This window comes from Scleropages formosus, chromosome 5 (genome assembly GCF_900964775.1).
Source record: "Scleropages formosus chromosome 5, fSclFor1.1, whole genome shotgun sequence".
Lineage (NCBI taxonomy): Eukaryota > Metazoa > Chordata > Actinopteri > Osteoglossiformes > Osteoglossidae > Scleropages > Scleropages formosus.
In genome coordinates this window covers 22533487-22548365 of record NC_041810.1, presented here as the reverse complement: position 1 = coordinate 22548365, position 14879 = coordinate 22533487, and the positions used below count along the sequence as shown (strand labels likewise).

At 42.8% G+C, this 14879-nt stretch overlaps 1 protein-coding gene across 10 annotated transcripts in view; it reads left to right on the top strand.

Annotated features, from left to right (window-relative positions):
- The window catches only part of LOC108942299 (synaptotagmin-1-like), a 127742-nt gene that overhangs the window by 100346 nt on the left and 12517 nt on the right, over positions 1 to 14879 (top strand). For 9 of the 10 annotated variants that reach the window (XM_018765533.2, XM_018765537.2, XM_029251749.1 and 6 more), the window contains 5 exons: positions 1555 to 1730; positions 4316 to 4441; positions 5992 to 6159; positions 7785 to 7952; positions 10549 to 10666. In XM_018765533.2, the coding sequence (XP_018621049.1) occupies positions 1555 to 1730; positions 4316 to 4441; positions 5992 to 6159; positions 7785 to 7952; positions 10549 to 10666 (756 nt within the window). The remainder of the gene's footprint in view (positions 1 to 1554; positions 1731 to 4315; positions 4442 to 5991; positions 6160 to 7784; positions 7953 to 10548; positions 10667 to 14879) is intronic. The other variant, XM_018765528.2, reaches the window with a different exon arrangement.

Here is a 14879-nt window from a genome sequence, read left to right as displayed (position 1 = left end):
CTCCAGAGGTCCCACCTGGTTTAGGCTTCCACATAAGGTTCTCAAAGCCAGAAAACACAATGATAATGTGAAAGTGCAAACAATGTCATAGAATCCCAGCAATTTCAACACATGCTCCAAAAGGCAACATGACTTGTGTGCCTCTCTGTTCAGCACCTAATGAAGGACATGCATGCCCCCAATCTATCTGTCAAAGTTTGTTTGTTTGTCACCTTTGCTTTTGTTGTTGTACAGTAAAGTTAGAGCTCGACATGTCACATTTAACAGCTCTAAGCTACAGCTCCATTTAAGAGTATCACATGTGCTCTATGCAAATAAAAGGTGAAACTGGTGGCATTTGGTTAATTTGTATTTGTAGATTAAGATTAACCAGCCATTAACCAATCATTCACTCACTTAACTGTTTAAGGGCCACAAGCTACCAATTATTCAAAAATTAAATATTTCTACTCTGATTCAGCTTTGCTTTGCCTGTCACAGACAAATACAGTATTTCAGATGCCACATGGGTGAATAACTATAAACTATAGGGACATTTAGAAGAGTATTAGATGTGCAATATGCAAATAACAGGTTAAAATTACTGCATTCTGGTTCATTTGTATCATTAATATCTGTTCAAGGGCTACAAGCTACTAATTCAGTAAAAAAAAAAAAAGAAATATTTAAGTAGTTCACTGTAATTAAGTCTTGTACTGTGTAATTATTTCAAGTGGGTTAAAAAAAGTGTTTTAAAAAAGATGAAGCAGCATAATGTGCTCTGGTGAAAGCCCTACCATTTTTTTTTCCCATTCTTCTGTGGTTGTGCAGCAGGCGTGAGCTCAGCTGTGGCGATGCAGTGTTTGGTAGTCCGGATGTGTCTCATTGGCCCAGTGAACGGCAGTGTCAGCCGTCTCCTCGTGGCCTCGTTATTTCCGCCACATTAAGGCAGTGTGGGACAAGAGCTCCCTCTCTGGCACTTGGAGACGCACACGGCTGCTCTTCAAGGCAGCTTAGTAATGAGTGTGTTTTGGGGAAAGCTTTCAGGACCCGTATTCCGAAAAGCACTGCTCTTGCATGTCTCCTAGGGGGCTGCAGGCACTGGCTGTGTATATGTACCAAGGAGTTTCTGTGTGTTTTTAAGGAAAGCATTCCTGTAATGGGTGAATGCCCTGGAAATAACACCTAATAGGGTTATCTATATAAGGTGAAGGTCGTTTTTGAAAAAGGCAGTTTGGTTTAAAATAGAAATTAAAAATACCAAAAATTAGTTTTAAAGGTATGGGTTAAGAATGTCAAATTTCTATGAAGTAAAAGTTAGGTTGAAGACCCCAAAAATATTCCAACAGCAGTGTGTGTGTAACTTTCTGAGTGAGTTGATGAGTGCATCTGTTTCTTCATAGTTGGACAGGTTTGTTGGTTTGCAGGTGGGGTACGAGATGGGATATTTATGGTAAAATATTCACAAAAATAGGAAAACAATTGTGTTTGAAGAGTGATGCAGTGAAGAGTCAGTTTTATGAAAAGGAAGGTCCCCCGTTCTCCAAGCTAATCCTACATTGTGCTCCTCCGCAGTGCCATCATGGGCTGTGATAGCCATCGCCTTTGTGGCCATCCTACTTATCCTCACCTGCTGTTTCTGCCTCTGCAAAAAGTGCGTCTTCAAGAAGAAAAACAAGAAGAAGGGCAAGGAGAAGGGCGGCAAGAACGCCATCAACATGAAGGACGTCATAGAAGGGACCAAAATGGAGGTAAAGAGCCTGATCCTGGTTCCAGAGGCACTTCTTCGTGTTAAAACACAGCCTGAAATGCAGCTTGAATTTTCACCTTTCAACCTTTTCATAATCTTAGCCCCGCAAATGTCCCCCTGTTCCTTCTCGTTTCCGCTCAGGACTATCCTCAGAGCTTTCTTCGTAAAGAAAGCCATGTCACAGTATTTAGGAGGAAGGCATGGCAACGCTCCCACAAAACGGCTATTTTCAGCAAAAAATGTGCTGCTTTGTGTAGCTGAAAGAGCCCCCCAGGTGCTGGCAGTCCTGGGCCAATCTGGGCTGCCGTTTTGTCAACGCAAGTGGCTCCTCACGGATCCTTTGAAGCTGAAAGACGTGTGTTGTGCTCTGAGAGGAGGATACAGGGCCGCTTTGGATGGCTCTAGTCTTTATGCAGCCCATGCACTCTGCCTTACTGCTCCACCCTTCCCACTAACAGGAGAATATTCCTCCGCCTTAACGTTACTCCCTGAAATCTTCATTCATTAATTGCATTCTCAAGGAACCACAAAAATGTGTGCTTTTGCTGCTTTTTTTGATGTTGGTGTTCTTCTGCTTGGAGTCATATGATTGTGTTTTTGCAGAACTGTTATGGAAAATTCACCATTTTAAAGCTTTCAAATGTTATGGCTTTTATTCAGATGCTTGATTTTTTGCACCATAATAGAGGTCTTATGAGTTTGGGGTATAGTATGATGTAATGTACTGGTATTAACCCAGAGAAATGACACTTCTTAATTGATTTAGCTAAATTTGCTGGTCTGATTTCTAAGAAAGGTATGGCTCAAAGGCTTACTGTATAATTTGATTGACAGTCTGAAGAATGAACAATGTTAAGTTAGTCAGCCACTCTTTGTAACAATACAGATTAAACCTTTGTGTCTGTGAATTCCCATAGAATATAGACCCCTTACTTTTGAATAAAAATGAATGCATGATTCCATGCTCTAAGTCTGATGAAAAGCAATCATCTATGGATTTATATTGTTTGAAAAATGGGTTGTAAATTGTAATGAAAAAAGTTGACCATTTGTAATACATCGCCTAATTATGAAAATTATGTTTTTGGTGACCGGGTCGCAATTTGGCGGCAACAACATTGTAGTCTATGTGCTCCACTGAAGTCTGCACAGATGTACTAAAACACTGACAGTATCTAAGCCAGAAGCTTCGCAGTAGTCATTTCTCTTGGTATGCCTACACTAATGTGGTCTCTCCAGTGTGTGGTTGTTTTAATTTGTGTTTCTTCCTTCTATGTCCTCCTTATCTGTGTTGTGTCTGATGACTGTGCGGGATTTGCTGTGGCGGTAGGTCCTTAATTGCTGTTGGATCTTTCTAAGCCTGCTGCTCTGACTCCTAGCCTCTAGAGAACAATTTAGCTCCCATAGAACACAATATACATAACCCCTACATATGTGTGTACGTTCCCCTATGTACATATTTCATCTCTGGATGCACTCTTGACAAGGTTGAACCAAACTGATTTTCCCTGTCAAAGTCCCATGATGCTCTGGAATTTTAATTGGCTATTCAGATGTCTGAGCCTCCCACTGTTGCTGCCATGAACATTTCTCTTGAGGAATGCCAGTTGAGAAGACTGTGCACACGCCATTTTAATTGCAGAAAGGCCTTTTAGCCTGCAGTGGGATGTTAAATCTTGATTCACTGACAAGCTTGAATCAGATTTATAAATAGGAAATTGTTTGAAATTGTTTGGGATGTGTGAATACCCAGATCCACTGGGTTTGTTGATGCCTTTGCCCATTTCATGTAAAGAAGAATAGTGGGGGGGGGAATCAGGGGAATCAGTTTTGTACAGCCTTTCTGCCCTCGCACCAGCAACCTTGAAACTAATACCACAGGACTTCCATGTATTTCTCAGCCCCTTACCGACACTCTCTGCTGGCATGATGCTTACAAGCTTCTATGGCCGTGACAGCTGAGGTTTAAGACTATGCAGATGTACTCTTCAGTACTGCCATACGAGGGGCTCAGTTCAGGGGTGGGCTTTTGCACAAAACACTAGCCTACAGTAGGAGAATGAATGCATGACTGGCGAGGAGACTGACCATTTGAAGATCACCTGGCCTTAGTGAGTCAGTGACAGGGCTTGCTACATCAACCGCATGTATTTCAGTGACAGACAGCCTCTCCCTATGAAGCACAGGACTAGCAAGGGGGCTACTTTTGCTTCATCTTACGACATCCCCAGCTGATTTTGCTTTCGCAAGACAAACAGTTTGCTTGACATGCGATCAAGGGGAATTGTTTGCATTTTATTTGATTTGATTTTTTATTGTATGAAAAATACAAATCAATTTGCCTTAAGTTTTTGTTTTTCTCACCACTGCCTGCACATTTCCACAAACAGACTGAATGCAGCGAGGGGGGTTGCGGGCTAGCACATCACTTGGCATGCTGGGATGTTAATTCTCAAGTGTTGTGTTGGCGCCCGTCTTATGGTGGGGGGACTCCCAGGGCTGAAGTGGGTGGGGTCCAGTACGGCCAAAGAGGGCCGGCGCTAGAGTGAACCTGGGGGTCTGACTCTTGGTGGGTGTCTCCTTCAGGCCATGAAGGATGAGGATGATGCAGAAACAGGGCTGACGGATGGGGAGAAAGAGGCGGAGCCCAAGGAAAAGGAGAAACTGGGCAAATTGCAGTACTCCCTGGATTACAATTTTACAGAGAACCAGGTAAGGGATTGGTTCCTAAAAATGTTCTGTGTGCCACTCAAGAGAGCTCCTTTTGTAAGTATGGTCATCCACTGTCTTACTCATACATCTACTAATCCTTATTTAAGAAATGGCCACCCATTCTCATGCTTGCATGTAATGTAGCGGTAGGGTAAGTTGGACAATTGCTGCTTCGGTTTAACCCAAAACCACAAAAATTGCTTCACCATGCATTTCTGATTAAGGCAGCATCACTTTCACAAGTCCCACGTGATACACGTTGACATTTTGACACAGCGACTGGCATACTAACCTGAATGAACTGTCAAATTAAACTAACAGTGATTGCTGAAATCTGAGGTCTTAACAGAGAAATTAATGTGGATCTGACATGAGCTTCTAAGAAATTTACAGTCACACCCTGGATTTCCATGTTAACGCACTCCATCGTGTTTTCGAACCATAGATAAGCGTGACCTGTTTCTTTTTTGCTGCTGATCTGATGGTCATCTGATGCATGCTAATCTATCTCTGTTCAACCTGGAATGACAGTATTGCTGAAAGCAGTATGGTTACAGTAGGTGTTTGGGTTTCCTCTGCACATCTCTGATTGATGCAGAGCCATACACTTTCTGGATGGCTTTTGTTCAAACGGCTTGCTTCAGCGTTTCAAAGGATTTCAGCCTGATTACAGTATGATTTACGGACTGAGGGGCAAAAGACCAAGCAGAAGCAGCTGCTCGCATTAGGAGGCCAGGTCAAGCAGTCTCGCAGGTCCTCCAGGATTATCACTTGAAGGAATGAAGCTGATGAAGGTTTTTAGACTCTGGCATAGCCTTAACCTTTGTCTGTTTCCTCAAGGCTGGGCACTGTATTCTGTAGCATTTCTCAGTAACATGACTGACACTGTAATGTGACTTAAGGTAACATTATTATGCTATAAATATAAAACATCACAAATGAGAGGACAAGAGAATAAGCAGTATTTCTTAAAATGAGGTGATAATTTTAATTAATGGTGCTAAAGAACAGAAATATGACATACAAACAATAGAAATATGATATACAAACTAGTTGACTTCATAGTGAACTTAATGGGGATTCGCCTTTCTTTTTGTAAGGTCACAGAAAGCCTCTTTGCGTGCATACGATCTTGGACAGCAGCAGCCAGATAAAGCAGTCTTGGTAATTAATTACATCAGAGCTTGACAGGGTGTGACCACGCTCTGCTTGAATGACGGAGAGGTTCCCCTTGAGATGCCAGCAGCAGGATGGGAAAAGCAGAACTCCAGGAGTGTTTGGCCTTCAGCGTCACTGTCCACTGCACTGGGCAACTGAAATCACACCCTGGTGTTGTCGCTGTCCACATTAATGTGGTGCTGAATGTATATTCCCTGGTGGGGCTGACTACTGTGTGTAGTACTGAAATTTTCACTTTTTAGACAGTGGATGCTGAAACTTGTCTTTTTGGTGTCATCGTTCTCATCACATTGGTCCTAAAATGATGTGTTTGTGGTTGTGCTGTCCAGTGAACTGTGGTTCTGAAATATAGCTCTTGTTCCTTTCCACAGCTCATTGTGGGCATCATCCAGGCAGCAGAGCTTCCTGCTATGGACATGGGTGGCACCTCAGACCCATACGTCAAGGTGTATCTGCTGCCGGATAAAAAGAAGAAGTTTGAAACCAAAGTTCACAGGAAAACGCTAAACCCCATCTTTAATGAACAGTTCATATTCAAGGTAGGGCTTTGGAGTTATGCTACAGAAATTTTGTGAGTTCTAGCACAGTCAAAATTCTTAATTCTTACTTCCTTTCAGCATCAAGCTACCAGGCTCATATGTAAAAGGTGGGTGTTGGTCTGACTGAAAAGCATGTTTGTGCAAATCCAGAGATCATCAGAGCCTGTCAGACAATTTACTGATCAGAAAAATATCAAGCTGGACTGTTAACAAGCTTTTAACAAACTGCCTGAACCGCCTGACACTTGCTGCCCAGTAGAAGCCGATTGCAGGACTGGAGTGGCAGATGCAGCAAGCTGCCATGACCTGGACCTCAGGCTGCTTACGCACTTCATGTGTTGTTTCAATTTGGTGATGCATGAGCAACACATGTAGGGGGCTGGTCATAGACAAGTAGCATGTTCCAGCCAGGGCTTGACATTAACACCCGCCCATCCGCCAAATGCGGGTAGAAAATGGCGATGGCGGGTAACTTCATCACCCCTACTAGCCACTTTGGCAGATGACGTTTTGGTGGCGTGAAAAAAAATGTACATCACAAAAGACAATCAAGTCAGTGTCATCCTAAATAATACCACAACTCACATGAGCACTTGCTGCACAGTGTGTGCACACATAATATTTGGCGCTTTGTCACCAGACTCCAGCAAGAGAAGGAGGGAAGAAAAGTTGAAAATGTGGCAGCATATTAAGGGCAGAAAGACAGCGTTGTTGTGAAAGCACTTATCGTGATGAAGTCATCACAGTTTCAAAAGATGATGCTGCTTTTCCGAAACATCCGCTCGATCGGGAAGCATGGCAGACCCTTCACTGATTACTTGTGGATGTGTGAGTACGTATTAATCAAAAATAATATTACTGTAATTGATCGCTAGTAACTATATTAATTTCACACATTTTAAGATAAGCAAGGTAACTTAGTTTACATGTAATACTATTGTCAGCTAGGCAATCTCAGAATGTGGGCAGATGAAGAGAGGTCTGAGCAACCTAAATTAACATTAAGGCTAGACTAGCAAAAGAATTAATAGACATATAATATACACACACACACATTTTCCGAACTCCTTGTCCCATACGGGGTCGCGGGGAACCGGAGCCTAACCCGGCAACTCAGGGTGGAAATATATAATATATGTTTTTAAAAAAGGTTACCTACTTTATTAAGATGAACGTGTTATTTTTGTCAACAGTGTTGATGGACAAAAAAGGCTGAACTCGTTTTTGTTCAAATAAATAATCAAAAAACGCAGTTGCAGTCTCCAGTTACCTTTTACTTGTGTGTGTTTGTGTGTGTCGAGGGGGTGCATTTTGGCTAGTGAAAATGCTGAGTGGCTAGTGACTTTGAAAAGCACTAGCCACAATGGCCGGTGAGTCAAAAAGTTAATGTCAAGCCCTGGTTCCAGCACCATTAACAATGCTTGGATTGTGGGCTGCCCTTCAAGTGGGCAGGCATGCTTTGTAACTTGGATGAGAGCAGATGGCACAGTAGTTAAGGACACTAACAGGTAAAATGAAGGTCCATGTCTATATAACATTGTAATGTCCATTAGACAGCCACATTGCTACCCAAGTAAAGTGACAATTACTGTACATATACAAGTATCCTTTTCTGTACCCTCCAGGTGCCGTACACAGAGCTTGGGGGCAAGACACTGGTGATGACCGTCTATGACTTTGACCGCTTCTCCAAGCACGATGCCATCGGAGATGTGAAGGTGCTCATGAACAAGGTGGACTTCAGCCATGTGACAGAGGAGTGGAAGGACCTGCAGAGCGCTGAAAAGGAAGAGGTGTGTTTATCTTTGAGGGTGTTGCTTTACAGTGTTGCTCCAAGTTTAGTCACAGTGATCTGTATGGCCAAGTCACACCAGAAAATCTAATGGACTGATGGTACATGTTAATTTACATTTATTCATTCAGCTGACGCTTTTCTCCAACGCGACTTAGAATGTCAAGCTACCTACACAGTTATTTACCCAGTTATACAGTTGTGTTTTTTTTTTTTTTTTTAACTGGAGCATTTTAGGGTAAGTACTTCAGTCATGGGTATGATTGTCAAGTTGCTTAACTAACATTGTAAGGCCCCTTGGAAAAAGGAGTCAAATAAACAAAGATTAATAATTACAAATGTTCTGTAGTTTTCTACTGACAACTTTATACCACAGAGTAACATGTGAAGAACTTGAACCTGAATAACTTCTGTAAATATTTTACATTGAAATGGATAGTAACAATATATAACAATCATATGCAATTGAAGTCTCCAAGATTAACCAAATACAATACCAGAATTTAGCTGCAGGAACAATTCCTTTTCACTTACTTGCTGGAATGACTTAAATTTTTACTAAGTAATTTGGTGGGAAATGTTGCATACAAGGTATATGTTACCTTGGAAACCACATTCTTAGCTGTTGATGGTTTAAATTAATGCTAGTTTGAAATGTCAAATGGCACGTAACTTAACAATGGGGGGGGCATGTCACGTCTGCTGCAGGTTTTGTAATTTAATGTGACCAAATTTTGACTTAATGTTTAATATTTGAATACTGTTAAGTGTTCATGGGGTTCACTGTAACTGGCTTTCCTTGACAGATGTACAGATCATCCCACTTCCAGGAGAACAGCTATGTGTGCAGCTGATCAGTGTGAACCAAGGAATAAAAATAATATAGGCGACGTTACCAGCTGACACAAACAGTTACACTTTATCCATGTAATGCGTTACTGTCAGTAAATACGTATTTTACCACCTCCGCTATTATATAAACCCATAATAACCTTGAGTAAGTGACAAATATATGGTATATTTACACTAACTTGATTTGCTGCCTGGAGTGTTTGTGAGAGGATTCTGTCCATCTGGGTTGAGTGACTTCCATTATCTGAAATGCAGCAGACAGAGGCTTTACCCACCTGCTGACAACAGCTCCTACAGAGTGGTGTAGTCGGATTACCCTGTAAAGTGAGTGCCCATAATATTACCGTGACCAAACGAAGGTCAGTCAACATTACGCAGCTAGTTTGGCTTTGCACTCTCTAGGATTCCTTATTTTCCTTTGAGATTCAGTGGTCATGAAAGATAGGGAAAAAGAGTATGGCTACGTACTCCACACTGCAGGAACTGTGATGGAGTGATAAACTGATTGTCATGATAAGTCTTCAGTCTTTTTTGAAACCGTGTGCTTACAGGAATGAAATTGTAGCACATCGGAAAAATGTGGAATGATAACAGATCACAATGAAAACATGGATCTCCACTCAAATGAAATCAGACCACACTGGGCAATGTGAATCCCCTGGAAAAAAAAAACTAACTGAATAGAGAAATATGGATTTCCTGTCAATTGATATCAGATCAATCACACTGGGAAAATGTGAATCTCTTGTCAAATGAAAGATCACATAAAGAAAAGCTGATCTCCTGTTTTTTGAAATCAGATCACTAAGAGAAACATGGATTTCTTGCAAAACTGGGAAATGCTGATCTCCTGTGAAATCAGGTCCACCAGCTAGGGTCTTCTTGGTTCTTTACAGGACCATGTGGTGGAGGAGAAAGCATACTTCTTCATGCTTTGCATGGCCCAAATTGATGATCTGCAAGGGCAGTCACCACAATTAAAGAATCCATATCCTCATTCCCTGTCTGCCAGCCAGCAACCAGATCCTGGCACTCTTGTCTTGATTATCCTGGAGCCCTTTATTACACCAGCTACACTTAAGTGGCTGTCTATTTTGCCATACATGTCCTTCTCCCATCAATTAAATGGAATGTGAGTGGAATGTTTGCTGCATTAAGATTTCCCAGATGCTACTCTAATCCCTAATTGCAATTAAATATTAGCACCTCAGTGTGGTCTTTTTAGAAATGGAAATTAATTCTTTCAAAAGCATTAGACTGGAAACTAAATTAAAAGTCCTTATGAAACAATAACTGAGGACAGAAAGGACTGCATGATTTTGATTTGCAAGAATGTTTCATTGCCCCGGCATTCAGTAATACTCTAGTGGGATATGAAGCACGTTGTAACCAGCAGTACTTGAGGTGGATGCAGAAATATCAGTAATTTAATATTCAACATTTTGTGTGTTGCGTATGTACTCATCTTTCACATCATACAGGAATGATATAGGGATTTGTTGATGTACATGATGTTGGACTAGAGAAAAATGAAATACGGGGTTCTTGAAAAGTTTAATAAAAATGTCCTTTGACAGTAAGAGAGGACCGAAGAGACTTCCTTTACGAGGACATTCCTGTGTATCGGAAAGACAGCTTGCGCCTCCCCAGATGACAAAGTTATTACCTGAGCTGCAGGTGTTCCCCTGTCTGAGCACCTGCTTGAGATTTGTGTGACCTTTCTCACTGCCGTCTCCTCCTCACAGCAAGAGAAGCTGGGTGACATCTGCTTCTCCCTGCGCTACGTGCCCACTGCCGGCAAGTTGACCGTCGTCATTCTGGAGGCCAAGAACCTGAAGAAGATGGACGTGGGTGGCTTATCAGGTGAGCTGGCATGCAGGGCTTTAGTGCGGAAGTGATCCGGCCTGTCGGATGGACGGAGGCAGCGGTACGGACCGCTCCGAAATCCAGCCTAGGCTGGCTGCTTCAGATAAGGCCCCAGCACCAGGCGTTCAGGCACACTGAGTCACGGGGGCTCATTTTGTAAAGGAAATTGTCGAAGCCAAAGGCTCGTGATGAAACGGGGCCTCTGCACAGCAGGGACCGTTATTACACTTTCCAGATGCTCTTTGGTTGCTGCTTTTTTTTTTTTTTACCGTAATGGTCCAGCAGTTACATTCAGCATAATCGCCCGACTTGCAGATCTCATCTTGGATTAGAGAACCTGTATCCACTGCACCTTCAAAGTCACATGGAATGGAAATTGGTTCTTGTTCGAAACACTGAAGTTGAATATTGCGCTGCTTTCATTTCCGCCTCGTTATCTTGGCGACATCTACCTGCTTTCTACCCATGAAAGTTATAGAAAGCCTTTTTCACGTCGCCAACATTTTGATTAAAATGTGGCTACTGCCTTGTGCTTTTAAAACATTTAAAGCAGTAAATGTCAAACACTTTTTTTGGAAATATCATTTGGGCGTCTGCAGTACAGGCATGCATTGCTTAACGACGGAGATACGTTCTGAGAAATGCGTCACTAGTCGACTTTGTCATTGTGCGATCATAGAGTGTACTTATACACACCTAGATGGTATAACCTCAATCACAGAGTGTACTTATACAAACTTAGATAGTATAGCCTCGATCACAGAGTGTCCTTATACAAACCTAGATGGTATAGCCTCGGTCACAGAGTGTACTTATACAAACCTAGATGGTATAGCCTCAGTGTAGTCAAGAGACGAGATCAATGCATGATTTATGATGCTGCTGCTGACGTAACACAGCATACTGTTTTACAGTAAACTTTTTCAGAAGTAGAAAGAGTACACTGTAAAATAATAAGTACAGTATAGTAAATACATAAACCAGTAACACAGGTATTTATTATCATTATTAAGTATTATGTATTCTACATAATTGTATGTACTATACTTTTATATGACTGGCAGCGCAGCAGGTTTGTTTACAGCAGCACCACCACGAACACGTCTAACATGTTGTGTTACAACGACTACAACGTCACAGGTTGATAAGAATTTTTCAGCTCCATTATAATAATATGGGACCACTGTCATATATGTGGTCAGTTGTTAAGTGAAACGCCGTTAAGCGGTGCATGACTATAATAGTTTGGGTGATTGGTCATGTGCTGTCTCAGCAGGATTTGCCACAACACAAATAAGTCAAGATCGATCCTGAGGATCTCAGAAACATTTGCGTGATGCGGCGTGTTAACTTCAAGTCCGTTATAGGTTTTTACAGTTGAGCAGCAGCCACAATTATGTTCTGTAACTCACACAAGCCAGAGATGGCCTATTTGTACATTTATTCATTTAGCAGATGCTTTCCTCCAAAACGACGTATATCTCATAGAAAATACAGCTTGTGAATTACCTTAGCAGAAAGACAGACATAGCTGCAGACGTGTGATTCTTAAGTACAGTTAGTTTGTTTCTTTCAATCATACGCACCGATGTTCATCACACGAGTAACTGCATAAAACTCAGAATATTGATGATTCCGCATCACTTTCTGTTTTTTTTTTTTTTTTTTTTTTTGGCGATACACAATCATTTTTCTACATTGCAGGAGTAGCTGTGCAAAGGCTCATCCGGGCATTGTCTTGAAGTTATCATGCATGAACATTTACACCTTACATGAATTTAAGAAATCATGGGAGAAGTGAGTCTGGAAGAGGTGGGTTTTCATACCCTTTTTAAATGTGGACAGAAATTCAGCAGTTCTGAGTGAGAGGGGGAGGTCATTCCGCCACAACAGAGCCAGAGCCAAGAACCTCCGTGCTTTACCTTTTGGGCGTGGGACCACCAAGTGGGCAGATGTGGAAGAACATAGCAGTCTCGTTGGGGTGTAGCGGTCGATCAAGTACTATAGATAGTTGGGAGCAGTTCTATTGATGCATTTGTAGGCAATAACCAGGGTCTTAAATTTGATCCGGGAAGCTATAGGAGGCCAGTGCAGAGAAATGAGTAGAGGAGATGCATGCAAACACTTTGGCAAGTGAAACACATCTCGGGCAGCAGCGCTCTGTATCAACTGTAGAGGTTTGATGGCAGTAGCGGGAAGGCCAGACAAGAGAGAGTTGCAGTAGTCCAGACGGAATGCCACCATGGCCTGGGCAAGTAATTGGGCAGAGTCTGTTGTGAGGTAAGGACAGATCCTGTGGATGTTATGCAGGGTTTTGGCTTCGATGTGCTGAGAGAAAGATATACTTGAGTCAATCATTACTCCCAGACTCTTAGCTGAGGAGGTAGGCAGAATGAGTAAGTGGTCCAGTTTGAAGTTATTGCAGTTATTTAACTATTTACAGCATATTGCTGGATAACTGTTACTTGAGCGATTTAGAGTAAGTACCTTGCTCAAGGGCACTACAGCAATAGATGGAATTTGAACCTGCAGCCATTGAACTGAAGGCAGCAGTTGTAACCACTATGAAGCCTGCTGCATGTTGGGTTTGGGGGGAGACCAGAGATAAAGTGACATACGGTGGACTAAAGGAGATTTTATTTTAAAAATGTAAAACAAACAGTGAGACAAGCACATAAGAATATAAACCAGAAGCACTGATCTTCAGGCACGTCAGATCTGAGCTTAATGGTACGTTCATTGCCTTCTGTCCTCCGACGGTCCATTTAAATGCCATCATTGCGCCTGCTCCTCATAACTTATGTTCGGCCAGTAATCCTGCAAGTGGGTGTGGCCATGTTACTATGTGCCGCAGTGCTCCTTCCTCACCCTCAGGCTTGTGTTTGGTGGTGTTATTTGGAGCACATTTACCTCATATGGTTTCTAAAGATTCACACACCACCCTTTGCGCCAGAATCACAAGACAGTACTGTCCATTCCGGCCACAAATCCCAGCGTTTCCCCTCACAGTTTTCAGAACCTTACCTGGACCTTTGCAAGAAGCCTCTTGAGTCTGAGCAAAGCACACGAGCTACAGAAGAACACAGTAACCTCTGTCTGCACAGGTGCTGCTGCCCGCAGCCAGGGGAATACATCTTGTCCTGGTCTGACGGGGATCTCATCAGTCAGAGTGTGGAGAGATGGCAGCCTGCCCTCATGCTGGGGTGGAGGAGCAGATGATGGATAGAGACCAACCGCATCACTCCCCATGCTTGCAATCATCTGCCTGATGGAAGGCTTTTAGGCACAATCTTTTCTGTCTGACACCTCGAAAGAGAGAAGAAAACCTTTTTTACATTTACTGGCTGAGAGTGTGGGGTGAAGCTGTACTGGGGGAAGGGGGTGTACCGTCATACAGAGAAAAGTACACCCTTTCATTGAAGTAATGGTTACCACAAAGCTATGGGCTCCCTGTGTATTTTTTAAAAACCATGTTAAAAAGAGAGCTTTCTGTACGCGGGCTGCCACACCGAGAGCTGCTGTTTGTTCAGCATGTGTAGAAACTGAATTTTCCTGGCAAGGAGAGCTCTGTGTGTGTGTGTGTGTGTGTGTGTGTGTGTGTGTGTGTGTGTGAGAGAACGCCTGCAGTGGTGCATGTGAGATGGGCCAGCTGGATGTGCCCCCCTCCTGAACTTCAGCTGTGTTCTTTCTCGCTCTGTTGCGCTCTCTCACACACCCTGGCACAGCGACTGCCTTACACTCCATCAGCAGTCACCTCGCATCTGAGGCCTCATTTCCCAAGCATTTGATTAGGTTGTTGGCTCTGCACAGGCGATCCAAGTGAACGCAGAGTAGATTTATAAGTGACATGAGGACCTGTTTACTCTTGCCATCTGCACACATTGTTCTTTGCTCGTACCCTGTTCTCAGCGCTCCAGTGTTTTCACACGCGACAGTGGAAAAATGTCACATCAGGATGTGAGCAATTACAACACACCTGGTCCAGGTGGTTCTCACTGTGTCCAAAGCCAGATCTTCTTGGTAGATCCTCCTTTGTCGTGGGGCACTGTAAGGGTATGGATGAGTGCTGCCCACCCCCTGCTCAAACTGTCTTCGATACTCAGCATGCAGTACGTGTGAGTCTCTATAATCGTTTCCCACATTAGCACACAGGTGATGAGCAGCACAGAAAAGCTCTCAGAATTATCAACAGACTGGAGTTTTCCATAGC